Below are 18,042 nucleotides of genomic sequence, written 5' to 3'. Positions count from 1 at the left end.
TGGTTTGGAGTAGAGGCCCAGGGGCTTCCTGGGCAGTTGCTGTCGGTTCCCTGTCTGGAGACCAGATCACCTGCCCTCCTTTCCCCACCCAGAGGACGGGGGACTGGGACAAAGGACCGGCAGGTCAGAGCCACTGGCCTCCTTGGACGGGCGGGAAGAGAAGGGCTGAGCCGGACTCTCCGACAAGAGCTCAGGTCCCCCAGAGTGTATCGCCCACAGGTGGTTCCTGCAACCGACGGGTGCTGCCGGAGGGACTCTCAGTGCTGGCTCCCTTGTGCATGCGAGTCAGGCTTCAGAAAGAAAAGGAGCAAAAGTTGTATTGAACAGACTGGGATGGTGCAGCTGTTGGTATCCATAGCACGGGTGGGACAGCCAGGGGGAGCAGAGCTGCTGCTTGGTGCTGGGGCGAGGGGCGTGGGGAGATGGCCTCGGTACCCTCTCGTCCAGTCATGCCATCTCTGCCCTTTGGGTGTGTGGGCCCACGCAGTGCTGGCTCTCAGCCACCTCTCTTGGGCAGCCTCCCAGGGCAAGCCTCTCCCTGGTGCTCACTCCACTGGGCTTGCAGTGCCTCATGATGGGACCTGTCCTGTGGCTCTTGATACCAGGAACCATGGCTCTTCCCCATGGCACCAGTTCTGATCTGATCTGGAGCCCAGTGTCTGGTGCCGGGGGGGCGGGGAGAGGGGCGGGGGGAGGCGAGTACGTGCCCTGCAAGTTGGAGCAGCAGGAGCAATGGCTGGGGGTGAGAGGATGCTGGCCAGCAGGTACACAAGGTCTGCGCCGGGCTGGCCCCAGGGGGTGGGGCCTGTGCGGATTGGCCAGGCATGTGTCAGATGGCTCTGTGACACTCTCCTCCACCATCCCTCTGCTCACCTGCCTCAAAGTGGCCCACGGGGCTCTCCGGGCCATGCCAGTATAGCATCGGAGCACAGCGCTCTGCAGCCTCCTGGGGAGAGGCCTGTGTGTGGGGAGAGGAGTGGTGCCAGCTCTCTGTCTTCAGACTGGCCAAGGCCCCATCCACTGGACCCAAGGCCGCTGGCGGGCTCACCCACAGGAACCTTAGAAACTTCCACATACTGAAGACTTGTCCTTGGCTAGGCACGATGGGGAGAGAGTGCAAGGAAAGCAGGGGAGAGGCTGGACGTGAAGGGATATACCGTAAACAATGACAAGCATCTGTGAGCGGGGTGGGTACGAGCCCAGTCGGACCCAAAGCCAGGGCCTCCACTAAGCGTGAGCTGGGGACATCACCCTCAGCTGCCCTGCCCTGCCCAGGCCCATTCCGCAGGACTCTAACCCCCAACTCAGTTCAAGGGTGGGAAGAGGTGGCTGGGAGGAGCGGGTGTGCTGGAGCCAGCCCCGTGCTCCCCGCCCCAGACTGCCCTACCAGTTCACCCACCATTTCCCATCAGGAAGCTCCTGAACCGGGGTCTGCCAGCGGCGGTTGCTGCTGGCTCTGCCTTGCGCTGCTCTGCCCACGGGTCTTGGCCCGCGAGCGTGGGGGCGGTGCCGGAGCACGGGGGCGGAGCCGTGCGACCGCCAAGCCCCGCCCCCAGACTCCGCGGAACTTCCCGGAGGAGGGGGCGGGTGGGGCGCGGCAGGGTCAGCTGAGTGACAGTCACGGGACTACGACCAGCTCTGTCTGGCTTCCCGGAGGAGAAGGAAGGATGAGCGGGGGTCTCCAAGTGTGGCAGGCCAGTGGAGGGGCCGTAGTGGGGAGGGTGTTGTTCTGGAGGATTCTCAGGCCGGTGGGGTCAGTTCTGGGGCCAGTCCCGAGCCAGAGGACAGACCCACGCAGGGGTGTGGGGAACCCTAAGGTCTGGGTTCCGAAGCCTGGGGGCCCAGGGGAGACGGCTCAGGCAGCCCTGGGGTCCCCTGGAGCGTGGGGTGACCTGAGGGCACAGAGGAGCCTGTTGAGGAGTTTGGGGACTGGGAAAATGGGGAGGCCTGGGGGGAAGCTGTGTCTCCAAGTCCCGGGTTCCCCCAGGACATGGAAAAGGAGCGAGAGGCAATGGAGACCTGGAAAGAGCGCGTGGAGCAGGAACTGGACCGCGTGGTGGCTTTCTGGACAGAGCACTCTCACGACCAGGAGCATGGGTGCGCCTCGCCCTTCTGGTGCCCTGGGGGGGGTGTCTTTGCCCATCCTGAGCCCCCATCTCACTCAGCTGACTCAGATCTGCTGAGCCCAGCAGAGCAGCAGACCTGGTGGTTGCAAGGCCCCTTCCCCGCTTTGCTAACACTGTGAATCCCACAGGGGTTTCTTCACGTGCCTTGGTCGAGATGGGCAGGTGTACGATGACCTCAAGTATGTTTGGCTGCAGGGGAGGCAGGTAGGGCATGTGCCCCGGCAGGGAGCGCTCCCAGAGGTGGCTGCTGGAGTCGGCTTGGCCGGTCCGCAATCTGCACGCACCAGGCTGGGCACCTCCACACCCCTCCTCCCATGGCAGGGGCACCTGAGGACGACTTCTCCTCCCAGCCCTGCGGACCCCCGCGCTGCTCCCCGCTTAAGCCATATTCCCTCCACTCCCCCACAGGTGTGGATGTATTGTCGCCTGTACCGAAAACTTGAGCGATTCCGCAGCCCTGAACTTCTGGATTCCGCCAAAGCAGGTGCACCCTCCCTGTCCCCATCTCTTCAGAGGCACGTCCAAGCTTCCTGCAGTTCTAGGGGGTCCAGGAGCAGTGAAGGGCCTTGGGGCAACCTCACTTCAGCTCAAGCTTAGCAACTTCCCAACCACCAGGTGGCGAATTTTTGCTGCGTTATGCCCGAGTGGCACCTCCTGGAAAGAAGTGTGCCTTTGTGCTGACGCGGGACGGCCGCCCGGTCAAGGTGCAGCGGACCATCTTCAGCGAGTGTTTCTACACCATGGCCATGAACGAGCTGTGGCGGGTGACTGGGGAAGCGCGTTACCAGGTGTGCGGGAAGGAGGCTGCCTTATGGCCGCCTGATGCCTTCCTGTCCGTGTGCAAGCCTCCTCCCTGGGCTCCGTGTGCACATGGGGTCTGTTGCCAACAGCAGTCCTTCCTCTGGGCCCCCATGGGCCCAGGGCTGCTGACGGCGGCCCCCTCACTGGGCTGTACTGTGAGGGGTTCCCCCTCCCTGGAATCTTTTCCTCTGAATCCATGCACAGAGCACAGAGAGACCAGTGCACACCTGCCCCCGCCGAAAGGGAGCTCTCCCTCCTCCCTGGAGCCCCTTGGGCTCTCAGACCCGACCTCACTGCCCGGGAGTGGCCCGCACCCACAAACTGGGAGACACCCCCCCCCCGCCCCGAGGCAGGGTGGGGCAGATCTACACCGGCCCCCAGCCCCCAACCCAGGCCTGGGGCCCAGAGTAGGCCCTTGGTGAAGGGGTCCTAGGAGCAGGCGGGAGGATGAGGCTCTTCCACCCCAGGTCAGACCGCACGGAATGCCGCCTCGGCCCTGGCCTCCCCTTGCCTCCCTTCTCCCCACCCAGAAGGAAGCGGTGGAGATGATGGAGCAGATCGCGTGCTGGGTGAGGGAGGACCCGTCGGGGCTGGGCCGTCCGCACCTCCCCGGGGCCCCGGCCTCCGAGTCCATGGCGGTGCCCATGATGCTGCTCAACCTCGTGGACCAGCTCGGGGAGGCGGACGAGGAGCTGGCAGGCAACTACGCGGAGCTGGGGGACTGGTGTGTCCAGAGGATTCTGCAGCACGTCCAGGTGGGGGGTGGGGGGGACGACCAGGGGACAGGAGGCTGACCCTCACCTGCCAGATGGGCCCTGGGAGCCGGGGAGTAGGGTGACCCTCACTCCCCAGGCCCTGGGGCACCTCCATAGCCTACACACGCACACCCACGGCTGGGCCTTGATGGCCCCCTTTACGGGCGGGAAGACCTGGTGGGGGCGGGGAGCTCGGCTGGGGCCCAGAAGCCCACACCCCTGGGAAAGGTAGAAGGCTCAGGGGAGCCCAGTGGGGCCAAGGGCAGGAGGGAAGGGGCCGGGGGCTCTGGCGTGTTCAAGAGCAGGAGACCCAGCCAGACCCAAGTTCTTCGGGGCCTCTGTAGGCAACCCAGCCAACCTTAACTCTCAGCCCCCATTCAGTGTGTCACTCTTCCCACCTTGGGGGCCCAGGCAAGGGTCAGAACCCATTCAGGCCCTTGGACCCCTTCTCAAATGCCCCCTCTGAGCCAGGCCTGCCCAGGACCACAGATGACAGAGGGGAGGGCGAGTGGGCGCACCTTTCCAGTTGGAGCTGAAGGCAGATTTACCTTCCCTTGTTCCTCCCTCCCTCCTGGGCAGAGGGATGGACAGGCTGTGCTGGAGAATGTGTCTGAGGATGGTGAGGAGCTTTCTGGCTGCCTGGGGAGGCACCAGAACCCAGGTGAGGAATAGAGTAGGCTGGGGGGGGGGGCCCAGGAGGAAGGGACTGCTCAGTCCCCAGTTCTGCATCTCAGATGTGGGAGTGCCCGGGGGCTGCCTTCCGCCCTCCCCGCTCCAGCTGCTGCTGAGGATGGGGCAGAGAAGCCGGGACAGGCCTCTCAGGCAGGGGTGTCAGCAGCAGGAGACAGAGTCTGGGACAGACTGGGAGGGCAAGCTTTCTGCAGGAGAGAAGCTGTGGCAAGAGCTCAGAGCAGCTCCCATAGTTAGTGGAGGAGGAAAGGAGGCGGGGGAGAGTCCACTGCCTGTCTTAACCCAGAGTGCTCACCAGGCCACGCGCTGGAAGCTGGCTGGTTCCTGCTCCGTCACGCCGTCAGGAAGGGTGACCCCAAGCTCCGAGCCCACGTTATCAACAAGTTCCTGTTGCTGCCCTTCCGCTCTGGCTGGGACCCTGACCACGGAGGCCTCTTCTACTTCCAGGATGCTGACGGCCTCTGCCCCACCCAGGTGGGAATGTGCCCAGGGCCACATGGTACCAGGCTGTTCAAGGCTTTCTTCCCTGGGAGGCAGGTGCTGTCATCACTCATTTTGTGGGGGGTGGGGACCTGGGTCTCAGGGTGATGAACTCGCCCAGTGTGACCTTGGTGGGAAACTCCTCTCTGCCAGTGGCCCTCACCCTCCCGTCAGCGAGTGCAGACGATGCCAGTTCTGAGATACATGTGCCCTTCATCTTTGAAAGGCACTCTGGGTGACTCTCAGGCATCGGTAGTGGGAGCAGGTTTGCACCCTTATGTCCGCCGCCTCTGTTTGGGTTTTGACCCCACTGAGATCTGCAGAGGGTGACCAGTCCTGCCATCAGTAGGAGCTGGTGTCCAGCAGGCTTTAGACAGGCTGACAAGGCAGACAGGGTTTCAGTTCCAGGGTTAGAAAGGGAGGCCACCCCACCCTGGCCCTTGGGAAGGGGTTGTTAGGGGGTGTGTCGCGGTCAGGAAGCTGGTCCCGTGCAGAGGGGCCATTCAGACCCTCAGGGACATCCAGCCTGTGATGAAGCCCCAAGTGCTGGGGCCCGATGGTGTCTGGGCCTCGATCGGGAGGGTGGGCTGAGAGGGGCGGCACAGGGTGCATCCCAGGGCTCACAGACACCTGTCGCTGCTCTGCTCTCAGCTGGAGTGGGCCATGAAGCTCTGGTGGCCACACAGCGAAGCCATGATTGCCTTCCTCATGGGCTACAGTGACAGCGGGGACCCTGCCTTGCTGCATCTCTTCTACCAGGTGGCTGAGTACACCTTCCGCCAGGTAAATGTGGCTTCTGGGTCCATAGTGCTCTTGGGTTCTGCATGGGGGCGAGGAAAGAGCAGGCAGCTGTCCCTCTCAGGGTGGCCCCCCAGCCAGGCTTTCTTGGACTATGGGAAGAGACTAGGCAGGGATGGGGAGGCGGATCCCACAGCCCCTTCTCCTCCCCCTCAGTGGGTGTGGTCCCTGGGCTGGCCAGAGTTCCCAGAGATCTGGTCCCTGGTGCCCTCCATTCACTCAATGAAGCAGCCGCTGCCCCCTCTGGAGCCGATGCTGGTGGGGGGGGCAGCAGCACGGGCAGGGTATAAACAAGTAAACACACAAACATGTAGGTGGCAGTGACAGCTTTGGAAAATACATCAAGGGCAGGGGACTGTGGGGGGGCAAGTGGGAGAGAGCAAATGCCGAAGGGGTTGCTCTGCACAGAGGAGGTACCTCGTGGGATTTAGGCATTACTGGGTCCTGGGGCTTTGGGCAGGGCAGGAATCAGCTGTGAGGTCAGAAGGCAGCCAGGGGTCCACCAGAGGCCGAGCACTAGGAACAGAGTGATGTGCTAGGTGCCGCTCGGGGGGCGCCTGGTGATGACTGAGGATTCCTGGCGTGTTTCTAAAGCTGTGACCCACTCCACTGGCCCATCCCGGCACGGGAGGTTCTACACATGGTCTCCTGGGGTCTGTGCGCTTTGGAACTTGGAAGAAAACTATCCCTTTCTTGGCACTAACCTCTAACTGGGATCCAGTGTTCACTTCTGCGTGTTAAACACAGGAAATCAGGAGACCTGCGACTGTTAGAGCCCGTCGGTTTGAACTGCGTAAAATGAAATTTAAAGGTTTTTTTAATGCCTTTTAAAAAAAATTTGACAGAGATTACAAGTAGGCATCGAGGCAGGCGGTGGGCGGGGGGGAAGCAGGCTCCCTGCTGAGCAGAGAGCCCCCTCCCAGGACCCGGAGATCATGACCTGAGCCGAAGGTAGAGGCTTAACCCACTGAGTCACCCAGGCACCCCAAAGATTTTTTTAAAAAGATTATTCATTTATTTGAGAGAGCACGGGTGCGAGAGAGAGAGCAGGAGTAGGGGAAAGGGCCAAGGGAGAAGCAAGACTCCCTGCTGAGCAGGACCCTGAGATCATGACCCAAGCCAAAGGCAGACGCTTAATCGACTGAGCCACCCAGGCGCCCCAAGAATACATTTTACTTTTTATTTATTTTTTAAAAAGATTTTACTTATTTATTTGACAGACAGAGATCACAAGTAGGCAGAGAAGCAGGCAGAGATAGAGGGAGAAGCAGGCTCCCTGCTGAGCAGAGAGCCTGATGCGGGGCTAGAACCCAGGACCCTGGGATCATGACCTGAGCCGAAGGCAGAGGCTTTAACCCACTGAGCCACCTAGGCACCCCTACATTTTATTTTTTAAGAAAGATTTTAGGGGCGCCTGGGTGGCTCAGTCGATTAAGCATCTGCCTTTGGCTCAGGTCATGATCCCAGGGTCCTGGGATCGAGCCCCGCATCAGGCTCCCTGCTCAGCGGGAAGCCTGCTTCTCCCTCTCTCCCTGCTTGTGTTCCCTCTGTAGCTCTCTGTCAAATGAATAAATAAAATCTTAAAAAAAAAGATTCTCCCTAAAGGAGTATAGTACTGAGGAGGTACTACCACTATGGTGAAGAAGGGAAATTAAAAAAAAAAAAGATTTTAGAATTCGTGTGCACGCATCCATGCACAACCAGGGGGGAGGGGCAGTGGGAGAGGAAGGGAGAGAGAATCTGTAGCAGAAGCCCCTTCCAGGAAGCAACTACAAAGTTACATGAAGGTCCGCAACTCCACCGGAATTCTCCTTGTTCCTTTAAATCAATTTTCTTTTCCTTTTTTTTTTTAAACTTTTTTTTTTATTTTTATTAATTTATTTGACAGAAAGTGAGAGAATAGAAGCCGGGGGGTGGGGGGAGTGGGAGAGGGAGAAGCAGACTCAGGGAGCCCGATGCGGGGCTCCATCCCAGGACCCTGGGATCATGACCTGAGCTGAAGGCAGACGCTTAATGACTGAGCTACACAGGCGCCCCTAAAATCAATTTTGTTTTTTTTTAATCAATTTTCTTAAAGTACAATTTATACACAGTAAAGCCTATCCAAGTGTTCAGGTCACTGAGATACAACAATGTATGCATCTGTGTAACTACATCTGTGCATTTGTCAAGCTGTAGAATGTTTCTCGTGGTCCCCAAACAGGGTGCTACTTAGTCCCTTTCTGTAGTGTTTCAAGTCTCAGCCTGTGGCCCCCTCCCCAGCGGGTGGTCTAGCTGCGCACTCCCATCCCCAGGCAGAAAGAGAAAAGTCCCCCGCCTTCATCTTTGTCCTGGAAGCGGTCCTGCTTTTAAAAGCGGTGATTCTGGAGCCCCGTTACCTGGGGCCAGCCCTGTCTGTGACCCCGCGGTAGCGGTGCGGTGGGGACGGTGAGCGCCCCTTTACTTGGCCTTGTGGCACCTGGAGGCCTTGTCACTGTCTCGTTACTCCAGTTTCGGGATCCTGAGTACGGGGAATGGTTCGGCTACTTGAACCAAGAGGGGAAAGTCGCTCTCACCATCAAAGGGGGTCCTTTCAAAGGTGAGTGGGGAACAGACAGGGCGGGGGCCGCAGGGGCTTGGGGCAGTCGGCTGCCCCTGGGCGCCTCAACCAGCTGTCCTGCCTCTCCCTGCAGGCTGCTTCCATGTGCCGAGGTGCCTCGCCATGTGCGAGGAGATGCTGGGCGCCCTGCTGAGCCGCCTCCCCGTGGCACCCGGTCCCAGCTCTGGCTCCCCTCCCGCCGTGCCCCCCGCCGTGCCCCCCGCCCGCCAAGGCGCGAAATAAAACCGAGCGTGCTGCACTACCTGTGTGCGTGCGTGTGTGGGATCGCGGGAGGAGGGTGGCGCGCAACCGGCACGAGCGGACCCACGGGAGCCGACCGAACCCGGGCCCGCCCCGCGCGCTGGGCCACCCCAAGAGCCCCGTGACGGGCCCGCCCCGCGCCGGGGCTCGCCCGGCCATTGGTTCGCCCCGCGCCCTGTCCCGCCTCCCGGACAGGCCCCACCCCCGCACTGGCTCCCACCCCAAGCATTGGCCCGGAGGCCGCGAGGGCGGGTTCGGCGGCGCGCACTTCCGGCCGGCGGCCGGGCCAGGCGCGCACCGCCCCTTCCGCCACCGCCCCCGCGATCCCCGAGACCCAGCTCCAGCCCCGGCTCCAGCCCCAGCCCCGGCCCGGCCGCCTCGGCTTCGCTTTGGAACGCGGCGGCAGCTGACTGCGCGTTTACGACCCGCTGGGAACCGCGTGCCCCGCCGCCGTTATGAACATCCGCAATGCGAGGGTGAGGGGCAGGGGCGGGAGGCTGTCCGCGCCGCGTGGGTGCGCGGCCCTCTGGCCGCGTGCGCATGCTCCCGAGGGGCCCGGCGAAGCCCGGGCGGGTCGGTCCACGCGCCTGCGGGCTCGGGGCATGGACAGGTGAAGGCCACCGTCCCCGCGGGTCTGGACCCGTCCGAACAGGAATGTCCGGGCTCAGTTGCCTGACGTCCCAAAACAGCCTGGCGCTCAGATCTATTCCTGGGACGGATGATTTCTGCGGCGACTGTGCGCCAGGCGTGTGCAAAAACAGTCCCAGCGCCCGCCCAGCCCCGCGCGGGTGGGGGTCGGGGGGGCAGACAAACAGGGAGCAGGGTTCTAACGTGGCTGAGGCCTACTTAGGCACCACAGCCCCTGGCCTGACCGCATTCTACCGCCTGCCCTCCCGCAGCCGGAGGACCTCATGAACATGCAGCACTGCAATCTCCTGTGCCTGCCGGAGAACTACCAGATGAAATACTACTTCTACCACGGCCTCTCCTGGCCCCAGGTGCGCAGCTGTGGAGTTTGGGGGTGGGGGACAAGACCAGGCCAAGGGACATCCAAGTGGGAGGAGCAGCAGTGGGGTGTGTGGAAGGAAACCAAGCCACTGGACCTAGAGGTCAGGAGCTGTCACTGAACTCGCCACTTAGTCGGTGTCTGTCATGCGTACAGTGACAGGCGGGCAGTGGGACCAAGTGCCTGCCAAGGGTTCCTCCACCTCGAACAGGAAGTTATTCTCTTTTTTCTTCTCCCTGTCACCCAGCTCTCTTACATCGCTGAGGATGAGAATGGGAAGATTGTGGGGTACGTCCTGGCCAAAATGTGAGTCACCAGAGTTGGCAGTGGATTGGGGGTGGGGCAGGGCACCAACACCACGTGTGTCTCCTAGATGCTGCCCTGTAGTGGCTTTTCTTGTTTTAATGAATTAATCTACTGGTTTTTAGTTCCATTTGGGGTTTCCAAAATTACTGAAAAGTATTGACTTCCCATACACCCCCTGCCCTTTGACCCTGAGTTTTTTCTATCACTAACACCTTGGAGTACATTGGTGACAGTTGACGAAGCAGTATGACCACATTATTAAAGTTCACGGTTTACAATATGGTTCACACTTCGTGGTGTACCTTCTGTGGGTTTGGACACGTGTACTAACGTGTATCTGCTGGTCTAGAATCCATAGTTTCAGCGGCCTGAAAATCTTCCCTGTTGTTCCTTTTCTCCTCCCCCTTCCCCACGCCAACCACTGCCACTTACTTACTGTCTCTGTAGGTCTGCCTTTTCTAGGATGTCATGTGTTTGGAATCGTACGGTATGGGGCCTTTTCAGATGGGCTCCTTTCACTTAAGTCACGGCACTGAAAGGTCCTCCACGTCTTTTCCTGGCTCGGTGGCTCGGTTCCTCACAGCTCAGTCAGCGTTTCCATTGGACTTCTTTGACAGTGCACTTGTGTTTTGCCTGCGGCATGGGGTTTTGAGAGCCCAGCTCTGCCCCACCCGGGGTCTGGGGGAACTTCGGAGCCGCCAGAGGAGTTCTGTGCTCCTGCTCTTTGCCTGCACCGTGGACGTGGGCTGGTGACCGCCTCGGCACCAGGCTCCTCTCCAGCCTCTCCTTTCTCCTCGCTTTAGGGAGGAGGATCCAGATGATGTGCCCCATGGACATATCACGTCGCTGGTGCGTAGGACCCACCCAGGTCCTGGCAGGGGTGGAGGTGGGCTTGGTTGGGGTGGCCCTCAAGGTCCCACTCTCCTCCCGCCAGGCTGTGAAGCGTTCCCACCGGCGCCTCGGCCTGGCTCAGAAGCTGATGGACCAGGCCTCGCGAGCCATGATCGAGAACTTCAATGCCAAATACGTATCCCTGCACGTCAGGAAGAGGTGGAAGCCAGGGCGGAGGGAAGGGCAGGGGAGGGGAGGAGGGTGGGGGCTGAGGGAGGGTGGGGCGGGGGCTGAGGCAGGGAGAGGGTGGGGAGGAGATTCTGTGCTGATGGGGGTCCTGGGGTGCCCTGGCTTTCAGAGAAGATCTGGGAAGTGGTATTAGTGGGGCAGGGGATACTGGGAGGAGGGGCTGGACCTGGGCGCGCTGTCCCTGTCTGGCCAAGTCTGTGCAGCTCAGCAGTGCCTTGTTCCCCTGCAGTAACCGGGCCGCCTTGCACCTCTATTCCAACACTCTCAACTTTCAGTAAGTAGCTCAAGACTTTTCTAATAGGGTGGGGTAGTCCCAGGTCTGGCTCATCCGGGCATCAGAACTGCCTTCCAGGTGGGGGGATGTGGGTGGCTGGAGGGAAGCCCTTCGGTCAGCTGAGACGGGGACTGGGCCGTGGACTCCATGCGTTCTCAGGAGGTCTCCTCCGGCGTCTGTGACGACGGCCCCTGCCGCTGCAGTCCGCTCAGGACGCGTTTGGTGTGGCTCTTGCTGTGTCGCTTGACACCGGCTAGGGCTAGGTGAAGGGCACACAGTCTTCTTGGTAGAGGTGAGGGCCCGGGACACGAGCAGAAGTAGGGTTCAAGGGCACCTGGCACCTGGAAGCATCCAAGAGGCCCAGGAGAAAGGAGAATGTCGTGCTGCAGAAACCGTAGCATATCCAGGCCAGTAGGGCGTTTGGTAAGAACAATGGAGGGATCTCGAGTTCTGGGCTGTCCTGGTGGATGAGGACAAGCCCGCTTGGGGACATGAGAGTCTCTGTGTGCCTGGCACAGGACAGGGAAAGCCTGGCAGGGAAGTGGTGTGACCGGTACATGGTGGTGAAAGCTGCTTGACAGTGAGGCAGGGATGGAGGGCCCAGAGAGACAGCTTTAGCCTCGGTTCAGTGGGAGATGAACAGGGCCCTCGGGGAAGGATCTTTGATCTGGACGTACCTGCTTCCAGTGGCCAGCAATTCTGGGGTCTCAGGGCTGCTGGGCCCTCCTAGGCCATGCAGTCCAGCGCCCCTTCCAGCCAGTGGCAGGAGTACCCAGGTCTGTATGTACACCCCCTGCCAGTGCAGGTGCCTAAGCTGCTCAGAGCGGGGGTCGCAGGGCCTGGCAGTGACTGTCAGGAACAAAGGCCCAGCACCCGTCCTTCTCATTTCCCGTTGCTGGACACACCAGTCAGCCTGCCTTTGCTCAGTCAGGGATAGGCAACAGGGCGTGGAGAGAGGGGATGTCTCAGTTCATGGCTTCAGCTCGATATAACGGACCACAGAAACAGATCCTTGCGAATCAGGTTACAGACACAGGACAGTGGCAGCCCCCAGAGGCATAAAAACATTGGGGGCTACTTACTGCTTGACTCCTGGAGAGCGCACAGGGAAACGGGGCTTGCTGTCTCCAGAAGGGTCCTTCAGGGAAAACAGATATGCTGCCCCGCTAGCAGAGGAGGCCAGAAGCCTGAGGAGAATTTGCCCTCTGACTTGGGTCGTTCTTTTCTGCACTTCCCGCTTCCAGGATCAGCGAAGTGGAGCCCAAGTACTACGCGGATGGGGAAGACGCGTACGCGATGAAGCGGGACCTCACTCAGATGGCGGATGAGGTGAGCGTCCCTGGGGGCCAGGCCAGCAGGGCAGGCCCTCTGGGAGTGCCTGAGGCAGTAGGAGGCCTTCTGCAGTCACAGGCGAGGGGGACTGGCACCCGCGCCGGTGGCCGTAGCGCTGGGAGTCCTCCGCTGTTGCTCCGGGATGCCACTCTCTGCAGAAGCCTGTGCTGTCTGAGGCGCGATGGCCGAGGGGAGGGAGGAGGCCCCAGCACGTGCTGAGAACTAGGGCTCCCAGGGTTCAGGGGTGAGACACAGCTCGGCGGAGGACAAAGTCAGGGCCTGGCCCTGGCCCGAGGCCCCCAGCAAGTGACAGGTGCAGGCTTCCCTCATCCCCAGCTTGGGTGGCAGGCAGGGGCCCACGTGGTCTGGAGACTTAGGCCCTGTCTCCTTCCTCCTGCGTCTCCCTGGGCTCCTGGCGGCAGCTGAGGCGGCACCTGGAGCTGAAGGAGAAGGGTAGGCACGTGGTGCTGGGCTCCATTGAGAACAAGGTGGAAAGCCGGGGCAACTCACTTCCAAGCTCGGGAGAGGCCTGTCGTGAGGAGAAGGGCCTGGCTGCTGAGGATAGCGGTGGGGACAGCAAGGATCTCAGCGAGGTCAGCGAGACCACAGAGAGCACCGACGTCAAGGACAGCTCAGAGGCCTCTGACTCCGCCTCCTAGAGCCTGCACTTGCTCCTCTCCCCACCCTGACCTGCCCAACCTGTCCTCGCCGCCCCTGGAGGTTTCACAATAAACTTCACCCAGCGGCTTTGGGGAGTTTGTGTGTGCAAGTGTGCGCATTGGTAGGGCAGATGGGCGGCCGCCTCTCTCCAGACCCTGTATGTCTCCGCAAATACAGGCCTCAGCCTTTTGGCACCACATGTCCTGCTAAGCCCACATAGAAGGCAAGAGCTTTGTCAGGGTTTAGAGGTGGGGCTCCCAAGTCTGATGGCTTTCGGCACCTTTGGGCCCAGAGGAGGGAGACCCTGGAGTTCTGGAAACCGGTCCCTGCCAGGGAGCAAATGATCCCCCTTCTGAGCCCTGCTCTGCCGCTGCCTCGCTGGGCTACTGATGGTGTAAGAGCCGGCTGTGCTTGGGGCTTATCTGTTGTGTCCTGTGTGGTAATGGCCCGGCCAGCTACCCCGTCGCTCAGGCCCTGGCAACTGTGGCAACTGATTGTCCTTGATTCCTCCCTCCCCCGCCATCTAAGAGGTCAGGAAATCTTATGTATTCAACGACTGTAATAACCATGGAATCTGCTCCCTAACCTCAGCCTTCATTTGGAAATAGACTTTATTTTTTGGACAGTTTTAGGTTTACAGAACTGAGCAGATAGTGGTTTCCATGTACCTCCCTCCGCAGTCAGTTTTTGCCTGTTAACATTTTGTGTGAAATGTTGCATTTGTTAAAATTGTTGAGCCAATACGGATATATTTTTTTAAAGATTTTATTTATTTATTTGACAGAGAGAGACAGTGAGAGGGAACACAAGTAGGGGGAGTGGGGGAGGGAGAAGCAGGCTTCCTGTTGAGCAGGGAGCCCTATGTGGGATTCCATCCCAGGACCCTGGGATCATGACCTGAGCCAAAGGGAGACGCCCTTAACAACTGAACGCCCAGGTGCCCAAATATCGATACATTATTAACTATAGTCCAGGGTTTACATTTCCCTCTGTGTTGTGGATTCTGTTTTTTGACAAATGCATAATGTCATTTCATGCAGAATATAAGCCCTCTTTTTTTTTTACTGGAGCATAGTTGACAAAAATTTACAATAATTTCAGGTGCACAAAATGGTGATCAACATCTTTATGGGTTATGCAGCGCTCAGGACAAGCGTAGCTGCCATCTGTCACCATACAGTGCTATTAACAATACCACTGACCATCTTCCCTGTGCTGACCTGCCCATTCCATAACCGCAAGCCTGTATCTCCCCTTCCTCCTCAACCATGTTGCCTGTCGCCCATCCTGCTCCCCTCTGGCAACCAGCAGTTTGCTCTCTGTATTTACGGGTGTATTTCTGTAAGCCCTCCGTTTCCCATGGTTCTACGCCAGCCCTAAGATTTGCTCCCGTGCCTTTGTTCCTGCCCTGCCCTCTGGCTGCAGCACGATCACTTGCTGCTGTTAGTCCCTGGGGAGGCTCTGCCTGGGTTGCCCACCTCCCAGCGGAGCTGGGCACTCTAGAGCTGTCACTGTACTTGATGCGCCTGCCGCTGCAGATGGTGCAGGGCTCCCCTGCTAGGCTGAGTAATTGGCCAACCCCGGGCCCGGGGCTCCGTTTTCTCTCTGGCCGGCGCCGGTCACGTGACCACCAGGCAGCCGGGGAAGCCCAGACAGCAGAGGGCGAGGCTGCAAAGCTGCGCCTGCGCCAGCCCGCCCATTCGCCGGCGCGCTCTGGGGGCGGAAGGTGGTGCTTTGCCCCGCCCCCTACGCCCGGCGTCAGTCCCTCCCCCTCTTCGTCAGCCGCAGCCGCCTTCTTTCCCAGGCTCTGACTGGTCTGGCGGCGGCGGGGCGGGCTTTCCCGGGCAGGGCGCGCATGCGCGCTGCCTCGGCCGCGCCCCAGCACTGGGCGGAGGGAGTCCGCGGAGGCTCCCACGGCGCCGTCCGCCGCGCCCTCCTTCCGCCCTCGGCCGGCCCCCAGGTTCCCCGCTCGCCTTCTGCCCTCCATGCCCTACGTCCCTTGCGGCCCGTTGACGCTGGGCCTCTTGCAGGCGGTTGGGTTTCCTGGGCGGAGGTGGGGGCCGCGGCGGGGAGGGGAGAGGGGAAGCCGCAGGCTCGAGCGTCCCTTGGGGCCCAACACTTCCCCGGTCGCTGCGGCACCCTCCTCTGGGAGGGGCTGCCTCTGTGCAGGGCTTGCCGAGCGGAGCTGAGGCAGGAAAGCTGACGGTGGGGAAGCAGGCCCGCCCTTACCTTTTTACTCTGGGGCTGGGGCTGGGCTCTGGGCTAGTCTCGCCAAGGGATGAACCTGTACACCGACTGGGTGCACAACCTTGACCTCGGAAGACCCCATTCTTTTTTTTTTTTTTAAGGTTTTATTTATTTGAGAGAGCGAGAGAGCACAAGCTGGGGGAGGGGCAGAGGGAGAGGGAGAAGCAGGCTTCTTGGCTGAGCAGGGAGCCCGAAGCGGGGCTGGATCCCAGGACCCCCCCCCCATCATGAAGTGAGCGGAAGGCAGATGCTTAACCCACTGAGCCACCCAGATGCCCCCCCCCCCGCACAGCCCCCCATTCTTAAGCTTCTTCTGGAAACCTGACTTGTAGGAAAATAAGGGCCTCACAGCATCTTCATATGGGACCTTCACTGCCCAATTCATGCTCTCATCTCCTCTTGCTCTGACATAGACGGCGGTAACATTGATCTCATCTCCCTCTAGTCCATCCAACGCACAGCGCCTGACCCATGTCAGCCCTGAGGTCACCCCTCCGGGCCCAGTGTATACTCCACTCCTTAACACCTTGAGCAAGGTCACACACATCTGGTCCTCATCTTCTGTGGGATAATGGGCTTTTGGATTCTTTGAAGGGGAATAATGGAGCTGAGGATAGAGCAAGCACTAGGGTCTCAAAGGCCAAACAAGCATCTTAAAAGCCAGGGCTTATGATGTCAAGTTTTTTTTTTTTTAAAGATTTTATTTATTTATTATTTTTTTAATATTTTATTTATTTATTTGACAGAGATAGATCACAAGTAGGCAGAGAGGCAGGCAGAGAGAGAGGGAGAAGCAGGCTCCCTGCTGAGCAGAGAGCCCGACGCGGGGCTCGATCCCAGGACCCTGAGATCATGACCCGAGCCGAAGGCAGAGGCTTAACCCTCTGAGCCACCCAGGTGCCCCTTTATTTATTTATTTGACAGAGAGAGAGATCACAAGTAGGCAGAGAGAGAGAGAGAAGCAGGCTCCCTGCTGAGCAAAGAGCCTGATGCGGGGCTTGATCCCAGGACACTGAGATCATTACCTGAGCCGAAGGCAGCGGCTTAATCCACTGAGCCACCCAGGCGCCCCATATGATGTCAAGTTTTAAAGCAGTAGCCTAATGGGGTATCGCGTGAGTGTTTCTGGAGCCAGAAAAGGATAGAGGAGAGCATTTGAAAGTAGGGGCTGAGGCCAGGAGTGCTCAGATGGAGAGTAGGGGCAAGGTATGTTGGGTTGGCTGGTGAGGTGCACGGGTTCCTGACACATAGGGTTTGGGGTCGGAAGTGCTCTGGTGTGCTTTGGGAAGGGGCAGAAGGCTCACCTGCCTTGCTAGAGGACGCCAGCAGTGGTACTGCTGAGGCCAGCTCCTGGAAGCCCAGGTCCTGGGCCTGCTGGTGTCTGGCCAGCTCCCACGCCCTGTGGACACATGGTGTCTTAGGAGAAGGACCCTTGTCCTGGGCAGGAGTAGGGGTGGGTGAGCAGGGAACTGAGGAGGTATGTTTTCCCCTTCTGGGCAAGAGAACTGCTCATAGTTTAGAGGCAGGAAGGACCTGTGCAGCCTCCTCCACCCCACCCCACTCCGCATCTGCAGGTCGAGGTCACATGTGCCCACGTTTGCACTGAGCCTGACTTTGACATCCATGCACACACATACCTGCCTGGACCCCTTGCACTAGTGCCTACAGACCTTCCTCGGCTCCCTGGGCACAATTCTGGAGCCTAATGGCCTCACCCCTCTCCCACCATCTATACCCCAGGGATTCCCCACCCACCCCACCTCAGACAGATGTCTAGTCTGGTTCGTCAATGGCCGTGTGCAGCTTGCCTTCCCAGTTCAACGGAGAAAATCCATTGCCTTTTGGCTCCAGGTTGGTAGAGGCTGGTGGAGGGAGATCCAGCACTCCTGAATAAGGGAGGCTCCAAGATTTGTCCCCAGGCTTGTTAAGACCTTACACTGAGGGGGGAAGAGGAAGGCTGAACCCCCAGCCCCAAGCCTAAGGGCAGGTGCAAGCGACAGCGGAAAGAAGGCAGAAGAGTCTCTTCCGGCAGCAGGAAGTGGTAGGAAGTGGTAAATACCTATGGGGAAATGAGGCTTGTTCCTCCCTATGGGGTTGAGCAGAAGGGGAACCTTGGTCAAACCGTGCTCTCCCTGCAAGGAGGGGGCTTGAGGGAGCAATGGCTGAGGTTCTAATCTCTGGTGCTGACTTTCCTTCGCCACCCCCCACCCCGCCCTTCCCCGGGAACTTGACACCGGGCTCTCCAGTCTCCTTGTGCTTATCTCTCAGGGCTGTGACTGGGGATGTGTGGGTTTCATCTGATGTCCTGGGGGTCTAGGGGGAAGCAGGCGACCCAGGGGAGTCCAGGGCCTGGAGCAGCCATAGTGGCACTGCCTACTGGCATTCGGGACTCATGGCCATGCTGTGAAGGGTGGGGTTTGGCAGTGGTGACCCGACAACCTTCTGCGGGGGGCGGGGGGTGGTGGTGGTGGTGGGACAACGGCAGCGGGAGGGTGCCAGCTTGAGGACCACGTCGAGGCTCTCACACGGGCCCTGGCGGCTTGGCCGCTGAGCGCGGGGCACAGGCAGCCGGGGTGTGTGCCGAGCGCCCAGCACGAGGGGGCGGCAGGGTCCGGCCGCCGGGGGACCCCGCCGGAAAGCCCTCGCGG

General features: G+C 60.0%; 2 protein-coding genes across 2 annotated transcripts; both read left to right on the top strand.

Annotated features, from left to right (window-relative positions):
• Nucleotides 1–1,572: 1,572 nt before the first annotated feature.
• Nucleotides 1,573–8,490, top strand: RENBP (renin binding protein). Its single transcript, XM_032846312.1, has 11 exons — nucleotides 1,573–1,694; nucleotides 1,988–2,097; nucleotides 2,255–2,330; nucleotides 2,535–2,610; nucleotides 2,742–2,914; nucleotides 3,458–3,682; nucleotides 4,262–4,343; nucleotides 4,671–4,846; nucleotides 5,504–5,635; nucleotides 8,141–8,228; nucleotides 8,323–8,490. The coding sequence occupies exons 1-11, from the start codon at nucleotides 1,668–1,670 to the stop codon at nucleotides 8,469–8,471; spliced, it is 1,314 nt and encodes a 437-aa protein (XP_032702203.1). The 5' UTR covers nucleotides 1,573–1,667; the 3' UTR covers nucleotides 8,472–8,490.
• A 302-nt stretch (nucleotides 8,491–8,792) lies between these two features.
• NAA10 (N-alpha-acetyltransferase 10, NatA catalytic subunit) lies at nucleotides 8,793–13,234 on the top strand. The gene is made up of 8 exons (XM_032846313.1): nucleotides 8,793–8,965; nucleotides 9,389–9,487; nucleotides 9,743–9,801; nucleotides 10,605–10,650; nucleotides 10,736–10,851; nucleotides 11,111–11,155; nucleotides 12,400–12,484; nucleotides 12,910–13,234. Exons 1-8 carry the CDS (start codon nucleotides 8,945–8,947, stop codon nucleotides 13,144–13,146), a joined length of 708 nt encoding a protein of 235 aa, XP_032702204.1. The 5' UTR covers nucleotides 8,793–8,944; the 3' UTR covers nucleotides 13,147–13,234.
• Nucleotides 13,235–18,042: the final 4,808 nt, after the last annotated feature.

This window comes from Lontra canadensis, unplaced genomic scaffold, assembly GCF_010015895.1.
Source record: "Lontra canadensis isolate GAN:19392208 unplaced genomic scaffold, GSC_riverotter_1.0 scaffold174, whole genome shotgun sequence".
NCBI classification, from domain to species: domain Eukaryota; kingdom Metazoa; phylum Chordata; class Mammalia; order Carnivora; family Mustelidae; genus Lontra; species Lontra canadensis.
This window is presented reverse-complemented; position numbering and strand designations above follow the sequence as displayed.

Bases quoted from the DNA above. Each gene is read 5' to 3' on its own strand.
- RENBP (XM_032846312.1), top strand. From the start codon at position 1,668: ATGAGCGGGGGTCTCCAAGTGTGGCAG. The intron at 2,611-2,741 runs GTGCACCCTCCC...CCCAACCACCAG, and splicing joins TCTGGATTCCGCCAAAGCAG to GTGGCGAATTTTTGCTGCGT. The intron at 4,344-4,670 runs GTGAGGAATAGA...AGTGCTCACCAG, and splicing joins GGGGAGGCACCAGAACCCAG to GCCACGCGCTGGAAGCTGGC.
- NAA10 (XM_032846313.1), top strand. From the start codon at position 8,945: ATGAACATCCGCAATGCGAGG. The intron at 8,966-9,388 runs GTGAGGGGCAGG...GCCCTCCCGCAG, and splicing joins TGAACATCCGCAATGCGAGG to CCGGAGGACCTCATGAACAT. The intron at 10,651-10,735 runs GTGCGTAGGACC...TCCTCCCGCCAG, and splicing joins ATGGACATATCACGTCGCTG to GCTGTGAAGCGTTCCCACCG.